Here is a 25,049-nt window from a genome sequence, read left to right as displayed (position 1 = left end):
CATGGCTTCGCCCGCACAGTGTTCGAATTTATGTTTATTGTCCTCTGTTTGAGCACCGTTCAGATGCTGAATTTCGAAAAACGCTCAAACACGTGTTTGTTTATTTTTAATGAGAAATTTATATGCCGAATCTCGAGTGTGAAACTTTAGTGGATGCAGAGATATGGTTGTCGTTTGAGAAAAGATAAAACATAAATGAATGAATGAAAATGAATTTCGGAAAATGTTGAAACGAATGTTTGTTTATTTTTCAATACACGCACGCATTTCAACGCACACACTTGGATACGTTTTTTTCAGAACGTAACACATATTCCAACGATATCAATAATAATATAATAACAAAGTAATAAAATGCCTGGAATTTCTTTTACTTCTTGACAGCAGATTTTGATGCGTTGTATCGACTAATTTGACAAAACAACTGGGTTGTTATACGCCAGGTTTTTAAGTGTCCACAGATGGAAGTACAAGGGATTTAAATCGGGTGAACGAGGCTGCCATGTCACAGGCCAAGCACGTCCAATCCACGTTCAGGGAAACCTTGTGTTTAAATATTGTCTTAGAGACTTGAAGTAGGAAACGTAAATCCGAAACAAATGGTTCTTCGAGCCATGTTTGTTAAGACTTTTTTGCTTGTTTTCATGAGTACACGCTCCTAAAGTTTGTCCGCAAGATTTTAGGACACCCTGTATACAATGGTGAATTAAAGATAGATTACCATATCGTTTTTATTTATAAATAATATTGGTCTTACAGCAATTAATTTTGTGATAATTCTCTATGTTTCATATAATAATTCTAAATGGTCTATAAACATATATATCTAAGCTCTGTACAGAAAAATGAAAATGTGTGAAAAATAATCAGTAACATAATAGATTATGTTAAAATACGTAATTTCTGCAAAAAGTATGTAGCATTCACCTAATTGAGTAAAAACACAATTTATTTCGTACAATTGCTGACGATATATTTCCTCCTTAGTGTAACTTCATCTTCCATTCAATTGCTGCTCTGTAAGATGATATTAAAAAGAAAATTTTAAATAATAATCTACATATATCGTATCAAATTGCTTTATACTTTCGAAGAACGTAATACAATTTTTAACTTGACAAAATCTATCTTCGATCTTTCTTATTGTTATTTACCATTATTACAATAAAAATCCGTAAGCCCAGGTATTTTAGCGAACAAGTGACAAAAGATGTAACTGTGCATTGTATAGTTTGTAACGTATCTACAGACGAATATTTCAATTTCTCATTCTTTTAATTTTCAAACATCAAGTTCACCATCAAAATAGCCATTTACGCGCGGAGATGTTCCCTTTTCCCGATTAAAACAGCAATGGCAGTTCATCTTGCTGCCAGGTGCCAAGTCAACTGACAACGGAAGAGAATTAATTCCCTTGGGCGTTGTACAATGTGTTCAAGAGAACAGGCGACAGAGAAACCGCCCTCTGACAACGAAAAGTACACGCAGTTTCGTTGAATTGAGAGATCGATAGCGTGTACTGTATACTTTTTATCATTAGGGATCGGGCGACATGCTATTACCATCGCGAAAACGATAAAAAAAAAGAAAAAGAAATTTCACGTGAAACCACACTGATGTTCTACGCTCCGTAACGAAATATTCGAATAGATGGAATTTTTGTAATATAACGAATAAGAAAAAGATTGAATATGTCAAAGAAGAATCGATTTTTTTCGCCAAATAAAAAATGATTCGAAAGAGCAAACTAGTAATAATAATCGAACATGGAATTTTCCTCTGAAAATAATACGAATTGTACAATATACAACAATTGCTGTTATAATACTTAATCAACATAAAATAATTAACTTGCGTATTAAATTCCTTTAATACTTTCGAATAAACTACCACTCGACTGTAGGATTAACACGAGGCTGTTTCAATCAATCGTCTGAAACGTGAACCATAATCGATAGGGTTCATGTTAAAATAGATTTGCCACACAAAAGGAATGAAATGCCGTCGATTGACGGGAACAGAAATTGATTAAAATGCTTGCCGTGAAAAGGCGAACGCTGACCTGGACAATTCGCTGTTTTATCGTTTTCCTATATTTTGTTTTTCTTTGAAATTCCCGTTGTACGCGACCACAACAAATTATCAGTTTATTGTGGATATTACTACGACGATCGTTCAGACCAGGAGTCAATTGCAATTAAGAAAACCTTCAACGTGATATCATCTTATTCGTAGTTCCATCTAACGTGCAAGCTCGTGATCATTAAACTTGTCTACGACAAAACAAATGTATTTGTCCTATTATAAATACTAGTAGAGCTTGAGAACATTATGATTCTAGGAATAATTTTCGCGATAGCAATATACACTCTGTACAAGCTTCTACCTGAAAACTACACTGCCGCGTTCTTAGATTTCATTTGAAAGTAAAAGGAGAACCTAATATTATGTGCATGGAAAATTCGAGTTTACGAATCCGAATAACATTGTAACGACCGGCAATTTCTGTAACTTGAGCAACTTGCACCGGGAGCTAATAATTCTGCGAAGAGTTTCCAAAACGCGAATAATCGCTGAAAATCACAAGATGCCATTGTGGCGTGGCCGATCGTTACAATCTTAAGAAAGACACCGGTGGAAATTTAATTTGAGCATTTCGGGGAAGAATTCGGCGTTTCCTCGTCGCCGCGCCCGATCGCGGTTCGATTACAAATCAATTTGCCGGTGGCGTATTTCATTTGAAATATGAAAGAGCCGCAGTCTGCCGCCGGGCTGGGGAGGGTCTCTAGAATGAATCGCTGGTAATTAGAACTTACTGGCACAGAGGGTGGAGGTAGCCTCATCGGAGCCATCGCCGCAATGATTCACGCCGTCACAAAGGAGGTCCGTCTCGATGCAAAATTCGTTCTGGGTGCATCGGAAGTCCTTGCAGGTGTGCTCTGGGAATGAAGAAAATATTCATCGTTGAAAACATCGTTGACGAGAAAATGAAAATTGAAAAAGTTTCGGATAGAAATAAACGAGCGTTGCGGTGAAATTCTGATGTAAATACAGCGATTCCTATTAATATCCGGACATTGTCATGTGCCACACGCTATTGTTGTACGCGTTTGTCTATAATAGTTAACTAGCTGACTGTTTTTTTAATAAATTGAAACAAATATCGTTGTTGAATATAGAGAAATATACTTAAGAATTAACCATACAACATATGTTCTATTTATTTAATATACGTACTTTTGCTAACAAAGAAAGAATGAGATAAATCACATTGAAAATTCTCGAAATATCGGAATATTAATACGAAGCACTGTAAATAAATTTTCATCGAAGACTTTCGTGTTGCCTTTAAAATTTATTGTATAATTTTTGCCACGTTTTTCTTATCCACCGTATACGTTCGATATTTCGCGATCCTGAGTTATTTTCGCGGATAAATTGTACGTAAAATGAAAGATTTGCTTGGAAAGCGAAGTTTCACGACTAAAGGACATTTAGATTCTCTTTCTTTATTTACGTTCATGAAAATATAAAAATGCGTAAGGGACCGCAGTCTAACGATCAGAAAGAGACAGTTTAGAAAAGTTGCTTCGTCATCTATCGAAGTATGCGATGCGATTACGCGTAAATTGTAACTGTTCTATCCACGTTGACAGGAAATTCGAACTAATTAGCCGAATTGCAACGAATCATTAGTCGAGCGACACACGCGATTGAACAATAAAGAACGAATTCGAGTGAAACGCAAAGCGGGAGCACGCCGCGGATCGACTAATTACACGAACTTGCATTTTGATATTCAACGTCTGTCTTGCGTCTGGTTCCGACTCATTTCGTATAATGTTTCTGTCGATCTAACGCGATTAGGCAAAATGAATTGATCGCCACGACGTGGTCCGCTATAATTAGTTCGACGCGTTAATATTAACGAGAATATTAGGGGCCAACGTTGATATTAACGCGCGATTTGAATAATTGCTTTGATATCCCGATCACCGATGACTGGGTTGTTTTAACAAGCAGCCCGATGATACTGTTGATCGATTGCTGCTACACTACATTTCGTTATTATGAAAATTTGGATTTCAGAGAGAACGAGATTGCAAAATGAAAATTCTAACCAGTTGAAAAAATGTCAAATTGTCGAAGAAGCACGCGCACGATCCAGAAGGAATCGGTAAATCATGTTTACTCTGATTTATGAATTCTACGATTATTTTTCTGTTACTTTTTCATCCTTTCGTAGCATAATAATTGTAATATAATATCGTAATGATAGAGTTGGGGGTACAGCATTAGAATGATCCAAAACTCGGATAACACGAAAGGATTGATGGATGTTCAATGTTCAATGTTAAAATTATAAGAAACATTTTGATAATGTAACATCGTGCACGTATTTACGTTTCGTCAACTATTGGGTTGTCCGAAAAGTTTCTTTCATAAGGTGACAATAGATGAACAACAATTTCTGTTTTATATTATTTCAATGAATTAGGTATGATACGATCCATTTCGTTATATTTCTATTATTATGTTCGTGCATAATTCAATAAACTAATATAAAACAAAAACATTGTGCGTGTATTATTTCCTTATAAAAGGAAAGAAACTTTTCGAACAACCTAATATTTAATCGACCGAAGGTTTGATCAACTGTCTCATTAATATCTCACTACTTGTACTTTTCGCCTCTTCATATTAAACTTTCGAAAAAGATGAACATCCAAAGAATACGTAAACGAGACATCTCTGTGTGTATCGTGCATGACAATATGACAAAATAGAGAAGATTGGAGAAGGAGCAGCGACTGGAAAAATATTGCTTCGTTTCATTACAACAAAAAATAACTAATCTCTTCCTGTTATCACTCAACGCCGAATAACACTGTCTACAGTGACCAGTTAACTTTCATCCAAGTATATCTAGCTTTACAAATATCCAGTTGCGATCAGTGGGCCCAATCTGAACCCTTCGACGAATTAAATTCACTTTGCCAAAGAAACGAGTCCTGTACGTTCATTAAGAATTCATTAAGAAGCTAATAGCTTCATTTGAAAAAAAAAAAAAGAAAGAAAAGAAAAACTAATTTCCAAGTATAAATCAGAGCAGCACGATAACTGCCACTTAATGGTACCAGTTAAAATTACGATCGAATGGAAGCAACAAGAAAATAAATTTAGCCTCCGACGAGCGTCGGCAGGTGAAGATAAAACGAAAAATACGCGGTGGTCAGTTATTCCCGATCGAGAAACGCGCCGACGAAGGGAGCTATAACTTGGACCGATCATAACAAAGCGGTCGTCGAAGGAATGGAGGGCTGGAGGGGGGATAGGAAGGGGGTAACGATCGCTTTGGTCCCCGTTCGCAATTATAACCCCCTGCGGGAAGGGGTGGAGTTGGTCCGGAATCAAAGGTAATAAAAGGAGAAACGGAGGGTTAAAGGATTGGCGCGAGAGAAACGACTGGAAGAAAAAGCAGGGTCCGACATCGCGACGTCCAGGGAAGCGTAATTTTCTATAATTTAATAGTTGAAATTCTTTTCGCTTTTATCTTGCTCTTTCGCTCTTCCGTTCGGTCAGATTCGAATCGTTTCATAGGATAAGAAGAAGGAGCGGGGGCAGAGAAGAAGAAGAAGAAGAAGAAGAAGAAGTAGAAGAAGAAGAAGATGACAGAGCGCGGCGTGTTTCATCGTGATTAAAAAGGGACGAACGTTCGTCTACAAATCTTGCGCGATATACCCTTCGACGGAACGAATTTATTTGTCGCGAAGAGCAATTCTCAGCGAATGATTACTAAAGGTGCAAAGTACGTTAGTCGTTCGTTTGCTGAAACTTTCATTTGTCAAATTCTAGAGTTCAGAGATGTTTGTGACATGGAATAAGTATGGCGAATGAGAACCGAATTTTCGTAATTGTTGCAACGATTTATATGTTTCTTGTACATCTTATACTATGCGTAATGTTTTCAAATTTACTTCTCCAATAAAAATCGATCGCTCGATGTCATTTGGAAGAACAGTTTAAATGTCACACTGAAGAACGTGATCGAATAAATTTGTAAATTTTGTTTCGTCGATGGACAGTGTGAGAGAAATATTTGAAAGTTAAAAGCCAGTTAATCTAGTCAATTTCGCTTCATCTCTATCAACTGACAATTTTTCAAGGAAAATTTCTAGTTCAACCGTTTCATCGGTTATAGCGATATTTTTTTTTACTAATTATCTAGCCAATTCTATAGTCTAACTGTCCAATTTCTCCGATAATTATTATACGCAACTTGTATCCGCTGTTGCACTTACGAAAATACTAATTTGACGCTTCGCCTCGACCGATTCACAATTGACGAGTCCTTTTCTGAAATTGTTCGTAATTTCATTAGATCGTCGCATTAATTCGTAATTGAAAATTATCTTCCATTAAACTAAATTTCAAAAGTTTAAATTTCAAAAGCAAAAACAGTGTGATTCGCATCCTAAAAGTGAAAGAAAAAAGATCAGTTCGACATGGGGTTAATTTCTCCTGCATTTTTCTCTTCCTATAGCAAGATTACACGAGTCATGAACTCGTATCGAAATAACCGAATATTTCTTACTTGTATGACAATGCTATTTAAATTTCAAGAACGAAAAGTTTTTGATGAAACAACTTTACGTTCGAATTTTTATCGCATTTATTCGCCAAGATTACATTAGTTTCCATTGAAGGCTAATTAAATACTTTCGTCACGAACATGAAACAAATGCTCGCGTGCCAGCAATCGTACTTTCGGCGTTTCTAAACCTCCCTCTGTTTAACTTGGCGCGTCAATTATTCGTCGTTCGTGCGAGCAATCGATCCAGCCGACTCTATCGAAGTTTTTACAACGCTTTGCTCGATAATGGCTTTGTGCGACGCGACGCAACGCAACGCGACGTGCTGAAAGCACTTTGGGAAAAAACGCGAATGTTTGCGTTAGATCGTTCGATTATTAATTAGGCTGCCATTATGACGACGATGTTTCTCAGTTAATTCGAATTATAGAATCGTAAATGAATCGAAAATATGTCCAATTCGAGTTGGAGAATGTTCTTTCGTATTTCACTTTCAACCGATTTCTCCTGTACCTTTATGAAATAATATTTAACCGATGACGAAGTACAGCCACTTTCTGCATTAAAAGAACAGACTGTATGAAAATTACTCTGATGTACGATGTCGCATTAGTAGTCCTCGAACATCAGAATAAAGCGAATGTAAAATGAGGTTCGTTATGAACTTTCTTCCTTCACAAGATTTTTAACATCCAAGCTTTTTCCCAAATGATATTTCTCTTTGAGTATCTCAATTATACCTGCAGCGTCTGACACGAAAGTATTTAAGTAGAAGTAGACAATTTTTCTTAATATATTACTGTTCTTCGTATGCCATACGACACGATAGGTCGTTTGAAACGAATTTAATAATAGTAGATCGTCCAAAAAGTTTCTTTCGTTTTATAAGGAAATAATGGATGCACAACATTTTCCGTTTTATATTATTTTATCGAATTACGTATGATACATTTTGTTCTATTAAAATAAAGATCACAACGTTCGACAGATTAGGTTTCATGTTTGTATAAAGATACATCGTTGTAGAAGACGTGTCTGTAAAAGAAAGACACTTTCTGGACGACCAAATACGTATAGAAATTACGAGATATTACGCAAGATTATTGAAACTTATTATTTATCAATTACGTTAGTAAATCTCGATATTTAGTGAGATCTTAACTTAAGCACCGCTTCAATAAACGTCTTACAAATTTTACAGACTTTAATCGAAACCAAGTAAAAAAGAATAAATCAAAGAACAAAACAGTTTTTTTTTGTTAAAAGAAAGAAGTAAGTACAAATAAGAATAAATCAAATCGAAGAGAAACTAAATCATTATTAAAATGTACGATTAGTCAATATCGTATGTAAAAATATCTATCGATCTAAACGGAAATTGACAAAAATCTGAAATATATTTCCCATCAAATAGAACTCTCAAACTTGGAACGTGAATGGAGTTTTCAGCAAGACTATATATATTTCACTGCGATTGCGATTCGACCAACGAGGATTCGCTTGGGGCTCGTTGACTTTCTATGGGGTATTATGGACTCCGGAACTACCTCACTTAAAAGTCTAGCAGGGTTTAAGTTTCGAACCTCATAAATTTTGTAAATAAATTAGATAGATCGCAGACTCTGATTTTACGTTAGGCGATCGTGAATTGCTGCATCCATCTCTTAAACATTAACCAGCTTGTTTTAGAATTACAATTAACGACTGGACCAGCTCATCAAATTCGTAAGCGAATATGTAACACGTTTTCGTTCAAGATGAATAGATTCAGAATTTTTAATGTTTAATGTTTGTTATATACAAAGATAATTTGTATACTTATACATACAATAAGATGACCTACTATACAGTATAAATATTATTATTTATTACGTCATGCATAAAATCCATAAAACGACGAAATGTGTGTTACGCATTTAACGAAAAATTATTTCAAAAAATAGGTATCTAATATTTTAGATTGATCTCACTCGTGAATTTATGATTTCAACGACGTTAAAATTCGTATTAAAGTATCCTACGTCTTTATATGAAAAAGATAAGATAACCAAGTACACTTTCTTTCTAGCAGAGCATATTAAAATTTGTCTGCCATTTCTAATATGAACATCATAGAAAATTTATTTTTCAGTAAATTCCATTTAGGCTACTTGTTAAAAATTTTGATACGTTCCTTATACGTTCTAATTTTTTTCAATTTCTCTGAAGATCAAGGGAATCGGTTATGATAAAACCTCCTTCAAAGTATACTTATGTAATTACATAGACTGGAAAAATAGTTGCATATTCTCCAAGATAAACTACATTTTAATTTCGTTCATTCAATTTTGCTCGCATTATGCTGAAGGGGCTGCCAGTTTAAGGACAAAGCAGGGTGACATACGACGCGTCTGCTCTGATCCAAGCATAAAGGAAAGTCGAAATATAAAGTGCATCCGAGCTAAAGCTGAAAAGACGGTATCACCGTATCGTTGAGAATAGGGCGAAAATACGGCGATTCATCTTCAATGTCAATATCGTAGTTTCTATGACGGGACCAAAGCCTTATCACTCTCATGGAATATCGTCAGCAATAACTATAGCTTTGGTACACACCGCGATCTTAACAAATATTACCAAATTCTCGTTATATTATCTGCTTTCTTCTGTCCGACGTATTTCCTGTCAAAAAATAGCGCGAATTTATAATAAATAAATTGTTCGATAAATAACGCTAAAATATTATCAATTGTTCCGCAGATGCATTACGCGTATCTCTTAGGAACTATAAGTCAAATTAGATGTTTGTTAGAAGTATGATCTCGTATATCGTTGAACGCGCGTAACTTTCAGCTCGATTGGAACGTGTTGCACGCAGGTATACTGGGTGGTGCATAAATCAGGCCTACGGTATTTGAATCATTTGGAATTTGTTTTCAGTTTACCCGAAAGATATTTCTAACAAATTTGATTGGCAACAAATGGAAATACGTTTGACTCGCTCTAATAAAAAAACGCTCAGGGGAAGCTTTCAAAAACCTGCAAACAATCTGAAACCATTCACAGAAAAATTATTTGAAAGTCACACAATGCAATATCTATCACTTTCACTGAAAATCACTTTAACATGCACCTTCACGGCCCAAAGAGAACAACGATGTTCCATTCAATCGGCCAACGATACGTTTACGCGAGCTTCTTCGCGATGAAAAGCGTTAATCGATCGTGGGATTCGATTGTTAACGCTAGCCGCATCGAATCGACTGTTCGTTGCGCGAACAACACACACACACGCATACACTCGCGTATAACACAATCGCAGCCAAGTCCGCGTCATTACAGAACGGAACGTTCGTACGCGAGCCGATTTGCTCAACTGCGACTACTGTTAATTTCATTCAGTGTGTCGAGCAAATTGCATCGCATTCGCCCGTTGCCCAGCGTTAAATTATTAGGCAATCGGGAAAGTTAAACAGCGCCGTTTCCACCGCTGCCACGGCCAACCTCCCCTGTCGTTCGCGTTGTTTTCATCGATTAGCATCCGATGCCGCGATACTAATGCCTGCTAACGGGCCACCGCGAATGCCGCTCTTACAACGCTAACATTCCAATAGCTTCGCGTCGTTCCGACGCCATTACGCCGTGGAAATGGCTGGAAACGGTATAATCTACCAACGAATTGATCGTCGACTAATATCCTATGTTTTATTCATTTCCTGTTTTCCCCTCCGCGAAACGAGAATCTCATGATCTCCCTACATAAACGACCGATCGGGGCGTCATTTTCTTTCGCGGGATTAGCGAGCCTCGTCGATCGTTTCGATGGTTAATTAACGACGATGCACGTAGTGGCTGGATCGTGAGGGAATTTCGGGTCGTTTCATCCAGCCGTCGAACGTGTGTCGGGAAAGGCATATGAAATTGGGGATTGATGTCTTGTTTTGGGTAGAGAGTGAGTTGTAGGCTATAGCATTCCTCTTTCTCATCTTTTTACCTTTTCTCTTTCACTTTCATAGTAGATGATTGTGATTTTTCTTTCGATTTAAAGGAAGAATGCAGCGGTTCTATTGACTCGTAGGTTAACGTATAAGTCTAAGTTTATCTTACACGTAGAGTGTCATACTAAAATGGACTTGTAGGATTCGACTGTGGGACAGAGTCAGCATCACTAACGTTGAGAGACCCTTCGACGATTTTAGTCTGAGACGCTAAGGCTTATTTATTATACACTGCGCAGGTTTGTGCAATTTTATATTTTCACCATCATAATTGGAGGAATGAAATCTAAATAGAAATTTGTTTTGTCTATTGAATGTTATGTATATATTTTTGTATATTATATGCATTCTGTAGATTTTTAGAGTCTTAAATTATCAAAAAAATGCACAAACATTTGCAGTCGACTTAGCACAACAGGTGATGCCTGTTGATACGTAATGAACGAAAGCACGCATAGGAATTTAGAAATAACAATAATCAAAGAAGAAATTTCAGTTCCAATCCTCTAATCACCCAGCTTCTTAACAAATCAGATCATCTTCGAAAACTAAGAAGACATTAAAATACATTGGATCTACGCGACAGACTCAACTAACATAGAATTCTAGATCAAACGAAGATACAATTTAAACTGAAATAAAACATCATAACTGCTAGAAATTCTCTGTGAGGATTGAATACTCCGTCTATTTAAAGAAAAGAAAGAAAAAAAAATTACGCGACTTTAGACAGTTAATTTTAAAGCTTCGTGATGATGTTCATTTATATTAATTTATACGTTGATAAGATATATTATGTTCAATTGGGGAAATTGTTATAAAATGGGGAAAGTGTCTAGAATGTGTTTTACCACTAAGATATACTTAAATACAAAATGAAATGCGAAGCAATAAGAAATCCTTATAAATCATATTGTCATTCGTGTTTATACGTATAGCCTTTGCATCTTCAATAAAGCGAAAAAGGATAATAGAAATAAATATTGAGATAACATACAGGTATATAATAAAATTTGTAAGAACAGTATCGAATTCGATGTACAGGTATATTACATTTCGCATTTCATAAACAATCGTACGTATATAGCTCGTAAAACGATTCAAGCATTCTACTATTAACAATCGTGTAGTGACTTACTATGGCCATTCTGCATTTATTGATATACCGTCTACAAATCCGCTTACTGGATTTAATTACAGTCCCATTGGTTATTATCTACTTGTATTGCGGTTAAACCTCTTGGTCGACTAACATCAAAATACGTTAACGAGCAGCGGAGACTATCTAAAATATCGATACCACAATAATAATTAATTAAGCGTTAATTAATATAAAATTTTTATCTTTTTGTATTATATCTCTTGTGGAATATATGATACAAAATTTTAATAATTAATTTTATACTGCTTACTTATTATTTCTATACGATATTATGTGCAAGTGTAAATGTGAAATGATCGTGAAAAAATCGTACGGCTTTTTTATAAATTACCAGCTAAAAAATATTATTCAATTAATCTTCCACTTCAGAAATTTTGTTTCAGAAATGAAGTAATTTGATGATAATTTGTCGCGATAACACGGTAACGTTAATATTGGACAAAATTGTATTTATCTATTAAATGATAAATAATATTTTAATAGAGAATAGGAATTAGATTTCATATTTAAATATTTGCACAATGCCAAATATAATTTATTTCCATTTTCCTTATCGCAAATGAAATTTTATTTTTTCTATGAATTTAATTGGAAGACAGATAATATATAAATAAATAGTTTTAAGTTTTGCCTTATCTATTTTATTTTGTGTAATGTAAAATTTGTGAAATTTATATGCTAATTTTTCAATAGACATCGCAGTTCACACTTGCTTTTAAATTTATTCGCTTTTCGAACAAGTTGCCGGAATGTGAAAATTACAAATTGCAATCTGCAGTAATCTCTCTGATTGAAATGTTATATTTGCGTAGAAATAATTTTTGCTCGACGATCGGTAAATAAGAAATAATGAGCACAAAATAAAATTGTGTTTATGAATAATAATTAATTTCGTTATTTTAAATAATATATTCAGCCTTGTTCAAATAACGAATAACTTATTTCTGATGTTTTTTATTTACATCTTCAAATAGCAAGTCACTCTCCATTTATATAACTATCTGAATAAAAATGTTTAAACAATATCTAATACCAGGTAACGTATAAGAAATTTGTAAAGCCATTTTGGTATATCTTCGGCAACGGACCTCTATCTTGACGCTTGTGTCGCGGCTTAAGCTAATTGAATTAATTAATCGCACATCATACCGTTTCTAAATGGAGAAGTGACCTCTGCACGCTACTTCTCACGTCCAATTATATTCTCCGGATTATGAAACAATGTGAAACGTACGAGTCGTCTGCATAATGGTATATCATGTAATTTCAACACTGTACAGAGCAGTTAGGAATTTCGAGTCTTATTACGAATAATTCACGTAACTTTATCTACTGAATATTTTACTTCCGAAGAGTAACTCAATTTGCATTTGCTCTTAGACGTCATTTTTGTACAACCACTTTTTTGCCTCCCTCATTCACATAAAAACGATAATTCATAATAAAAAAAAAGACAATGAAAGATACAAATTTTGCGACCACGTTTATTGCCCTCCGAAAAAAATGGAAACTTTCACGGTATTCCTTTCCTAGAAGCATCTCAGAAAACCAGAATTGAAAAAGTCTGAAATTCTTTCGTGAAATTCGGAGAAACACCGGCATGTGATGAATAGCAAAGATTTCGCATTTTAATATCGCAGTATTTAATTTCCGCAATTTTTAGATATCCAATATAAAGAAGTTAACATAAAAATTCAAAGTTTCGAATTATCTTCGGTTTTGGTAAAATCTTAATATCATAAAATCTTTTACACTCTATCTTTACTTCATGATCGTATTTTCGCTGTAAACGAAATGGCAGCGAATGTTTTCGACGTATCGATGATCAGATTCGTCCTACTGTAGATTATAAAATATTGCCCTATAGAAGGGCAGAAAATTTCTGCCTGACGGTTTAAAATTATGTCCCCAGGAGACGTTATTCCTGGTTTGGTCTCGTATTCACGACAGCTGGACGCGTTAAAGTTAAAACAAATGTGATACTGTCGTTTTTAGTTGTTTCATTTATTTTCGAAAAATATCTTACGTGTGATACGAAAAAAGGTTTGAAAATACGCGTTTGAGCGTCAGAGCGCGGGATATATTCTTTATTTTAGACGAGTAGAATAGGTATATAAATCTTTCGACATTTCGTACTAACGTAGTCATTTATTATAACAAATTTTACTGTTTGTTATGTACAATCAAAATATGCTTCTTCTTTTTTCAAATCTTATAATGTCATAGGTAGACCACGAATTTTTATGTAAATTCATGTTTTTCAATATTTAATTAAAAAAGGTAGAATCTCAGTGGAAAATAGTTTTACCTAGCAAGTATCGTAGAAAGCACTGTATTTCGGACATTATATGTATTTTTTCGTATCATGTACGTTTCGCGCAATTTTGCACATTTAAATATCCCATAAATACATAAAAATACGCAGTCTAGTGACAGATAATTCTACGTTCTAATGTATTGTCACTTTTCTGAACATTTAAAAGTACCGAAAAATCCATTTGGTTAACCCGAGCATAGTTTTCTATACTTCGAGAATACTTGTTCAAAATTAATTTGCTTTTACTTCAAATACGGAACTGTGATGCATCCAGTTCAGAAATTACAGCCAGTTACTTTCGTCAATTTGTGATTTCGAATGCAAACAGTTGACAGTGTTACTTTTATGGCATTAAATAAAGCAATTGTACGACATTTTAACACACTATATACTTGTACACAGCATACAAGTCATTATTTTCCTATTTGCGCGTCGTGGTAAACTGAAACGGCTAATGGATCAATGGAGCTCATAACGACGAAATATTGTTCGCCTAAATGTAGGTACGTGATTTCGTTGATATTATAACGCGTGAATATTACACGCGGATCGATGCTCCCGTTTCTAATCACGCTTATAGAGAAACACCGAATATTCGACGTGTATTTGTCCGACGGATTGAAAGCGTCATCGGCATCGTTGTAAAATACAGTCATTTTAAAGGCTGCCACAATTTCAATTCCTCGTTGCCATTTAACGATCCATATTCCAATCGATGTTTCGACAACAAATGAAATTTTGACATCGTTGCTCTGATTTCATTCGCACTGTTTTCACACAGATAGTTTTCTTTTTTCTTTTTATTGCAATCTGTGGAAGTCGATGTTTCGTCTTGTTTAATGACACGTGATGTAGTTGATTGTAAGGTTTATTTAATCGTACACCGGTATGTTTGTAGAAGTATACTTGGTACGTAGTTTCGTGTCAATACTTGAGACTTTTGATTCTAATATCAAACGTTGTATATATACAGCATGGATGTGAGCGTAATAATAATAAATAATTTAATGTGATTCAACCACGTTATTTGTTACAAATAAGTTAAGCTTATTAAGTAACTCTACGAAGCCGTAGATGATTACGATATTCTATTGCATTAGAAATAGTGAAACATCCGCTTTCCAAATATCCTAAACTTTTGAAATTGTAAATCCTCTTCTTTTAGTATTCGGTATGGCCAAGAAAGATATAATCCGCCTGTAAATTTAATGTAAATCTGTATTTCTAACGTTGCTGATTTTTTAAAATTAAAAATCACGTTGAGAAAGCGAACGAACTGGAGTTTCGTTCTCGGTGCGCGGCGCGTAATCTGCGAGTCCATTCCGCATCCTGCAGCGTGTCCCAATTTCTCGCTTCACCGATTCGTAGTCGCAAGTTTCCCCGACAACGAGCCGTCAGAATCCCTCGTCTGGCTCCGATTGTCCCCGACAAAAGAACAACGCGCCATAATGAAAGAACGCAGCCGCGTTTCCTCGACGAGATCCGAGATACGCTCCCATCGCAGCTACGGCTCTTCCTCCCTTTCTGGTCCACGGTATATTCGAGTAGAATTAAACGCGAAATCAAGGGCCACCACAGGCCGGGCAAGATCTGTTCATCGCCTCGATTAGGAACTTTCTTCCTACGTATACGTGCAACCATCGCTTTCTGGCCTATATTCGTGATAATCAGGGAACAACCTTGCGTGTGAATGGATATAACGAACCGTCAAACGAATCACGATAACAACGTAAATAATGGTGTTAAGGAAATAATCTACTCGATTTGGGTCTTAGGAAAAAATTACGTTGCGTTATATTTTTTCCTTGTAATAAATCGACCAACGATTAAACCGTAAATTTTGGCAAAACGATCTTTCGTTTTCATCTGGAAAACTAAGAAAATGAAGATTCTAACTTTTTAAGTTAGAAAATTAGAACGGTGTAGATGACAGATAAACTGGATGATCCCTGCTAAACTATTCAACTGCAATTTAACTGCCGGCTTCATAACTGTACTTTAAACAGCATTAACAATGAATACGTGCAGTTGAGTTTCACTTTGTTGAAGTTTAAAACAACTAATTTTATATTTAGCACTTAATTAACTGTCAGATTTTCCAACTGCGCGACTCCTACGCAACTGAATGTTAACTAACTCGACTAAACTGGCTCTTCATTTCCGCGCGATACCCTCATCATGTCACGCATATCCTAGTATAGCACAACACTTCACGTTTATGCTGCCCAAATCCATCTGAACTCCGGTGAAACTAAAACAAAACTTCGTATTCTATATAGACGCGTTATTTTCTTCCGCGTGTTCCTAAATTCCTAAATTTCGCAAATAATGAAATAATCCAGGTTGGAATGAAAATTCAGTTTTTCTTAAAGTACGATATCTCATTGTTTGATAACGATAAAAACTATCAAAGTATCCCTGAATAATTCCTTAAAAAAAAAACGCTAATATATTGTATAATTAATCCTATTTCACATCACGACACCAACGAAAAATAGATTCGCATACACTGATGTTTCGTAGCTTTTTGAATTTCCAGGTTGCCAAATTTCCCTTGCAATTAATTTATTAACAAATTAGTTGGAAGATGGCTTTAAAGCTTGTTGAATACAAGTATTATTTGAAATTCTTGTAATATACTAAACAAGTATACCACGAACGTACTTATTCATTCTGATATAAAAAAATATTTATTCGTATAGAGACATTAATGTAAATAATCATAAAGCGCAAACAATATAATTATTGCACGTTGAATAGTGATTTGAAGAGGCACGTAAATTTACGAGATTCAGTTTCTATAAATCTTTTATGCTTCCATAAAAAGACTGATCTTCGTCGCGTTAGCTAGGAATGCCTGGCATTGTGGATTCCGCGCATTCTTCGAATTATTTGAGAACACCAACAAACGTAGCTTGTTGTTGTGCGAATTCAACAATTCGCATTTTCCGAGGTATTCCAACTATGCCCTCGTTCCTCCATGCTCTTTGCTCACTGTTCTTTTCACCGAAAACCCTCTCTTTCGTTTATCGACCGCCATTTATAACTTCCGAGTAGAATTTCGTACTGGGAACACACACACACACACACATACACACAACCGTTCATTTCAAGCAACAGTTTTCTCATAAACATCAAAATCTTTCCATTTGCGAATAGAAATATGTTCGCAGAATCTAGTTACTCGAGAAGTCCAAAGAAAATTCAATTTTTCGCTCCTTGAAAACTTATTTTCGCGAAGGATCAATCTGAATAATATTCGTTTGAAGAGAATGGTTTCTTCATAAGCTTAAAACTAGCAACTAGAAAAGTGTTTGCGGAATCCAGTTTCTTGGACGTCCGAAGAAAATTGAATTTTCAAGTTCTAGAATCCGGTGAAATCTTATCTGACGTGTTTCACAATTTTTACAAGTAGAACGGGACAATGGACGATACGATAAGGAATCGATGATCGCAAACAGGTTTGTAATAATCTCGTGGATACATTTAGATAAAATCAATGAAAATCATTGAGTACAAAGTAATTATTCAAAGATAATTTTCCTCCATCTATCTAATCGATCTACACGTAAATTACGATGCGATGAATTCGATACAATCTATTTCACGTTTATTTTCAAATAAATGTTTTTCGAAATGAAACAAACAATCGTAATTGGATTTTATTCATTATTAAAAAGCAAGGACTGTTTGAGAAATTTAATTTACCTTTTTCAACAGACATCTGGCGTTTTCAAATTTGTTTTAATAACGATAACAGCGGTAATGGAAAGAAACATAGAGAATATAAGCATCCAGCGTGAACAAATAAAAATAGTCGGAACAATCGTGTCAGAGATACGGCTGTTAACTTTCAAACGACGCAACATGCCGCGTTTCGGCACATAAAATCCATTTTCGAGGTGAGTACCAGCCGGAGCGTGGTCCATCGTGTTCACGAATTGCAAAACCGACTAACAATGAACACTATGAACGTTAATGCTCGCGTCATGTTCGTCGCTCCTGCATGATTCGTGCACAGTGCACATTCATAAAGGATGTGCAAACCGATACTGATCAGCAGTGTTGAGCAAGTTTCAATCGGACTGATCGAATAACGAATGTTATCGCTAATCAAAAGCAACTGCCGTCGTCGATAATGGTAACCAAAAAAAATCTCCATCAATACTGGTTATCAATGGCCAAAAAATCTTTTCATTGCCGATAACGCTTATTTATAACGAAAAGCGATCTGTGTTATCGACAATGGCTACCAGTAATCAATAAAATTTTAACCATTTATGACGCCTATTTCTCAACCAAAATCATGCAATACACGAATACAATAGACGAATTCTAACAGTATCGTTATTCAACGATCACATTCAACGATGGGTTTCGTCGTATGCATGTTGCTTTGCCATCGAGCACGAGATGAATTTGTCTTTTGTTTCTTTGTTTCACCATTGAGTTATTCTAACGAGAGCCACCCCGTCATGCTCATACGTACGCTCTTACTTTGTATTCACTGGCATACGTTGTATTCTTTGTATTCTGTTTCCGTGTTACAGTTAACTCCTTTATCAAATAAATTCATAATACGAAATAAAAAGATGGAGGAAGAAAAGCGAAATAACCAACGAATGGACAATCGTGTCGAAGCATCCACCGGAAGTAAGATACATCGTCTCTTTTTCTGATTTTGCGAGGCGCATGGTTGACCGGGGTAATTCATCAACGATACATTAGAATCCTGACGTTTACACGAATCGCGAGACGCAGAGACGCGTGTCGAGGCTCTCGCGCGTACACGTCGCTGCTCCGTGCTACCGAAGCGTTGGGCAAATGCATAAACACATTAGTTGCTCGTAACGGGGCAACGGTGGCGGAATTCTGACGCGTACAGGCTGCGCCGGAAACCGTGCACGACCACCGAGAACTCTGAAACCCGGGCACAAAGGTTGCGCCAGAGTGCCGGCTTGATGGATACGTATGGGAGGCATCCCTATGGAAATCATCCCTCCGCTCTTCAGCCTAATTCTGCGTCTAGGTTGGCCCATCATCGCCTTGCAAAGCACGTGCACGGGACCGTGAATCGTTGAACAGCGCGCACTCGCGTGCAAAGGGCGCAACGCGTGCAATGCGACAGAGAAATAGAGAAATCACTTTCCTTTCCTTTAACTACGACTGATTTATTTTCAGTTTCAAGTTTGCCTGAAAATTTAGTCATAGTTTCAGGTGCGCTCCGAGACGTTGCAATATTTATAAAACGTTAGTGCGGAAAAATGAATCGTGGTAGTGATTTTGCTATCGTGAAAGTTTGATATTTAATAATTTATTATTTATATCCGTTAACGCGATGACGTCGAGAAACGAGATATATCGCTCTATAAAATATTCTAGTCGATAGAAAACGAAATATCTTGTTTTTAGCACTTCGTTCACTATCCGTTTCATTGTGAATCCTGACACGTCGAAGTGACAAAATAGCTCGGCGCGGCGCATATTGTAATTTCAATGAAATTCCCAACGTCAATGCATTAATAATACAAATATAAACGTTTCTATCGTTCATGTTTATATTCATATTTCACGTACTATCGTTACGCCAATATTACGCGTAAAAGCTTTATTAATCTCGTGTATTATATAACAGAATAATACTAATACTATCCAATATTTTCCCCTGTTATTTACAATCCTGAAGCGACTGGCATTCGCGTTCTTTAACGATTTAAAAATGAAAAGGTATATCTAATTTACGGTAAGAATCAGGCGTTTACATTTCTGTCCGACATTTTTCACGCAAAATATCGCAAACATGCTCGAAACACTCGTTTCTTTCCCTCGTTCGGCCATTAGCTACGCTAGTTGACGTGGGGTGACTCTGCGGCCATGATGGAAGGGTTGTGCCCGCTTATCGAATGAGGGTGCATCGCGTCGCCAGGCGATTTAAGACAAACGTTGCGTGCAAAAGCGCGTTTCGGATCGACGACGTGGTAATCGAATCACCGTGCCTTGTTCCACCGGCTTTCTGCTTAACCCTGAATCAGCACGAGTGTGTGCAATGCTCGTGTCGTTTTTCCAGCGAACCCCCTGTCGCGCATGTTAAATTACACTGCGGCAGTTTACCGAGAACTGTTCATGTTCTTCCTGTTCTCTATTCCTAAAAATGATTTAATTTTGATGCACCTTTTCTCCGAAGATTTTACTCTGTTCCTTGAATATACGTATTTACGCGCAATTTAAATTCCGTTCGATGGGAAGATATTTAGAATCAAACACACGATAAACACTTATTAAACACGACATAGTACCACGCCAGAATAGTTTACTTATAATTCTCAATGAGAATTGATTGTAAAATTCATCCAAATAAAAAAAAAATAAATTTAGATTAGAATCGACGCGAGAAAATAAAACAACGCGAACAAATACAATGTTACAAAAGTTACATATCCACGTAAAATCTTGATTATGCGAGTCCCCTTTAGTCAAAGTTTCGTATTGTTCCGAGGTGTTTTGAACTTTGCCATATCTTTACCATAATCTTTTTCCAAAGTTTTGCATAAAGGGTAATCAAGCTTTTGATCAATTAAATAGTTAATTAAGCTTAGATAGGCGTACAATATTATATTATCGAAATGATTTGTACAATTTTATTGCAGGGATTGTTATTAACAGCCATGCACCGTTCCATATTATCGGAGTATTCGATTACCCGAGGCAAGTTCGGTGCACATCACGTCGGATAATCGAGATTCTACTGTATTATATTAATATCTGGAAAATCTCCTCTTCTTCGTAAGCATCGATACTGTCCTACTATCTTCTTGGCGTTGGGAAAATTAAATGAAAAATTTCGTAATTCACGATGTAATTCTATCGCGATATTTTTGCCAGCTAAATGTTTTGATATTTTTAATTCTTTTTAGAAATCCATTAATAATAATTGTATTGATACGTATATAAATACAAATAATTTCGTGACAAATATTTTTAATTTATCGCGATAAAACATTTTCCTTCCTTTGGAAATATCGCGACGCGTTAGCGAAACAAAAGTCGCAGACACGTCCACGGCTTGATGGAAGAAGTAAATCGAATTGTTTAAAATCAAGCGAAGAAAGCAACAGTGTCGTTCGTTCTTAGACGTAAAATAACTTCGCCGCGCTCATTCGGTTGACGAAAGTCAAAGGAGAAAAGCTCGACAGAGAAGTCCAATTTACTACAGAGGGGAACGGAACCGAGCTTTGATGCAGCTTGTCATCGCATCGACAGGAATTTGTATCGTGTCGTCTTTCGCCATGACTCGACGTTAAAATGGATGGGCTGTTCCCTTTTCTCGCGAGAGCGCCTACATCAAAAGTTTATCGAAACGACGCTCGAACACGCTATCGTGTTGTACAAGTATGTTTCAAATATTCCCGATGCTCTGTCCATTTTTTCAAATTCACGCGATGCACAAGCACGCGACTCGTTTTCATGAATGAACCGTGATTCGTTTATGCCCGGAATCGTCCTTTAAACCAAGGCACGATAATTCCCATTCGCCCGGGACGACAGAATCACGCTCTTTCTTTTTACGATCGCGAATATCGAGCATCTTTCGTATCGATATCGAAAATGGCTTGTCGTTTCTTTCGAAAACTGCTGGCCTTTCGCATCATTTGCGACGTTTCTATGTTCGAAGAGCGAAACTCATACTCGATCGCGCCGATTTTTGTATTTATCGCGATATCGTGAGTGGAGAGTATGAAACGAGTGGAGCGAACGTAGCGTATTCTATCGTTTATTGGTAATGAAGAAAGGAAAGTTGGAAATGAAGAGATTGGATTAGAACGCATATAGGATTCGTTACATTTTATAAACGCTATTTTCCAAATCTTTGCCTGCGATTAGGTTGAAGATAAAGGGCGACATCTTTTCATACAACGCAAAGCAAATTTTATCCGACCCCATTCTGCGTTCTTAGTAATATTGGAAAGTAAGACTTCCAGCTATTCTTCTATACTTCGTTCATTTCCACGGTGCTGCAGGAAAGTATTGAATGTATAAAAGTATTGAACATAGTATTTGATACCTATAGGATCTGATATCTTCTGTAGGAAAAAGAAATATTTAAATATGAATATATGCTGCTTTAATTAAATATCGATTATGAAGTTTCTCCGCTCATACGTTGCCAGTATATTCTATAGGTTAAAATAAGAAACAAAATGTCATATAAATATACGTCATTGGAAACATCGTTTCAGAGTTACAACAAGGAAAAATCTACGAAACGAGCGGCAACGAGCGTTATCACGACGCAGAGTATGAATAGATGAGGAACATTTATACCAGGTAGTAATCAAAAGGTGTCATAGTACTTCTACAACTCCAACCACGGTTTCGTTTCACCAATCCTATCAACGCAAAATCAGCAAAAAAATTGGATTTATTACTCTTTGAAGTTCTCGTTTATTACTGGTTAGAATTATCATACCGTCTGATTACGTGTAAATATTTCTCGTCTATTCATACACGTTCGTCATTACGCCTGCACATTTTAATATACCGTCGTTTGCTGTTACAACTATTAACGATGATTCCAATGACATATCTTCGTACAAAATTTGTTTCTTATCTCAACTTATAGAATATATCGATAACGTATGAACCGATGAAACTGGGCTACCCTGTGTAATAAATCTATTAGAAAACATAGACTCGATGCAGCGAAAAGAAACGTTTCAACGAATTATGGCATGAAATGAAGTATTTCTACTTCATAGTGCACGGCTGCCTACGCTTACGTTACAAGGGATGCAGAGTCAAACACGCGAAGCGCTTTGTGGAATTCAAGACGTTTCCATGTACGCAGGTAAACCCGGTGGTATGTAAAGTCCAATTAATCGACCGTGTGTCAGCTGAAGCGCACACATTACGCCGTTTGTCGGCAGTCCCATTACAGGCCACAATAGACAGATAACGGGCAAGTATAAAATTAATTACCGCCGTTATGCCGGCGACCGTCCTGACGTCCCTTTTCTGTTAACCACCGGATTCCATTGTAATTATTTCCCAACGGATCTGTATTCGGCCGGTACAGCGCCAGGTCAGATTAATATTGCATTAGCGGTATCGATTTCAAAGAGATCGGAACCGGTATTCGCGCAGGGGGTTTATCTTCCACGATTTTCGTAATTGAATTACTGATCTCGCAATTTGTATAGACACCGTGAAGCGCAACATCGTTGGATAAATAATAAGGCGACGACAACGAACAACGTGTATTCTCAAGAAAATGGCCTTCGTTGCCGCGGATCGAATATCTCAATAAGATCCCGAGGTATCGACAAAATTTAACGTGTAATTTCTGAAATATTCAGAGTCTTCGATTATTCTTGTCGAGTCATCGAGCCAACGAACGTGATTTCTACGAGCTTTCCGTTATCGTAGGTCAGATGATAGTAGGTTGTCCGGAAAGTGTCTTTCTTTCGCAAACATGTTTGTTCCAACAATGCACCTTCATACGAACGTGAAACCAAATGTGTGAAATATCGCGGTGTTTATCTCAACAGAACAAAATGCATCGTACGTAATTGGACAAAATAATATAAAACGAAAAACGTTGTGCGTCTATTATTTCCTCATAAAACGAAAGGAAGCTTTCGGACAACCTATACTAGCATTCACAGGTATAATGACGAAAATTCATTTTATTCGTTGCGATTGCTGCGGCTAATATCTAATTAATATCTAAGAAAGTCATATTTCTTGATCGCTGTGCTATCTAAATCTTTGACATGGGAGGATGATACACGCTGGTCATTTTTCATTTGCTGTTTCATTTGCTCAAATACATATAACAACACGTTATAACAGACATACAGCAGGCATTATGTTCTTCGATAACTGGTAGATTGAAATAATAGAACGTTTAACGATGGCTCTACTTTATACAAATTTGTATAGAATATGATACATAAACTTTGCACGTAAACTGTGCAAGAGCCTGAGACTAGCTCCATTCGCATCGATTCTTGTACATTTCACCGCTTAATCCTCCACCATCCATCAACATCATTAATTCCTCACGCGTCTTCCGCAACATCCCTTCGAGATTAGCCAGTCTGTGCCTATCCTGTTGGCGATGTGTACAGGAGACCAAGCGAATTGGCTCTAACCAAAGGATTAAGGCTAGGAAGGCGAAACTCATAGATAATCCTCCAGGGGTTTGAGTCAATTAAGTCGAAGCAGGCCACGGTATACGGTACGAGAGACTCCTCTTCGAATCCTTTGGATCGCTCTTCTCATTATCTACCCTATCGAAATTACAACGAAACGTCTTGTGTCTTCTTCCGCCCTCCACCCCTCCACAATCTTTTCTACTTCTGTTACTCTGACAAAAAGAGAAGCGCACGATGTCAACGAAGCATTCAAAGATACTCGAAAAAGGTAACCCGTAATTTGATGCCGGAACGAGATATAAGGATCCACGTATCCTTTAATGGATCTCGAAAGAATTCGACGATCCAACGCGACTGCTTGTAGTTTATGCGGTATAAAACAGCGGATGAAGTATAGCCGACGTATCCTCAAGAGATCGTCGGGAATTGCTTTCTCCGATAGTCTCGGGGAAGCGCTAAGAATTTCATTCATCGATAACTCGCATCGTATCCAAGTCTGATACCACGATCGGATACCTCGACTAGCTTCTATTCTCTATTTCCACCCAGGGGTGCACGTATTTTATAGGGTTGTTCGTACCTTTTACTTCTTTATCCATCGGCGAGTTGATTGCATCTACAATTTTTATTAAAGATCATCGAATGCGTTTGAGATAATATCGATACGGAGGTATCAAAAAATCCAAGAAACATCAGGTTTATGCAGTTTGTTTGTATCGTAATACACGTTAGTTTTTGAACGTTCTTCATTATCCCTTAATGCGTACGCAAAGAAGATCGTAAGGTAAAAACAGTTCGTAAAATGTGGCCAGGAAGGTCGTAAAAAGTTCCGTAATAATTTCATGT

General features: G+C 36.6%; 1 protein-coding gene across 1 annotated transcript in view; it reads right to left on the bottom strand.

Annotated features, from left to right (window-relative positions):
- Positions 1 to 25,049, bottom strand: part of LOC117155984 (lost and found) — a 243,521-nt gene that overhangs the window by 22,219 nt on the left and 196,253 nt on the right. The window contains exon 4 of the mRNA XM_076620001.1: positions 2,817 to 2,939. Coding sequence (XP_076476116.1) covers positions 2,817 to 2,939 — 123 coding nt within the window. The remainder of the gene's footprint in view (positions 1 to 2,816; positions 2,940 to 25,049) is intronic.

Source organism: Bombus vancouverensis, chromosome 7 (genome assembly GCF_051014615.1).
Source record: "Bombus vancouverensis nearcticus chromosome 7, iyBomVanc1_principal, whole genome shotgun sequence".
Lineage (NCBI taxonomy): Eukaryota > Metazoa > Arthropoda > Insecta > Hymenoptera > Apidae > Bombus > Bombus vancouverensis.
Note: the sequence above shows the minus strand (reverse complement) of the source record. Positions and strands in the feature narration are given on the sequence as shown.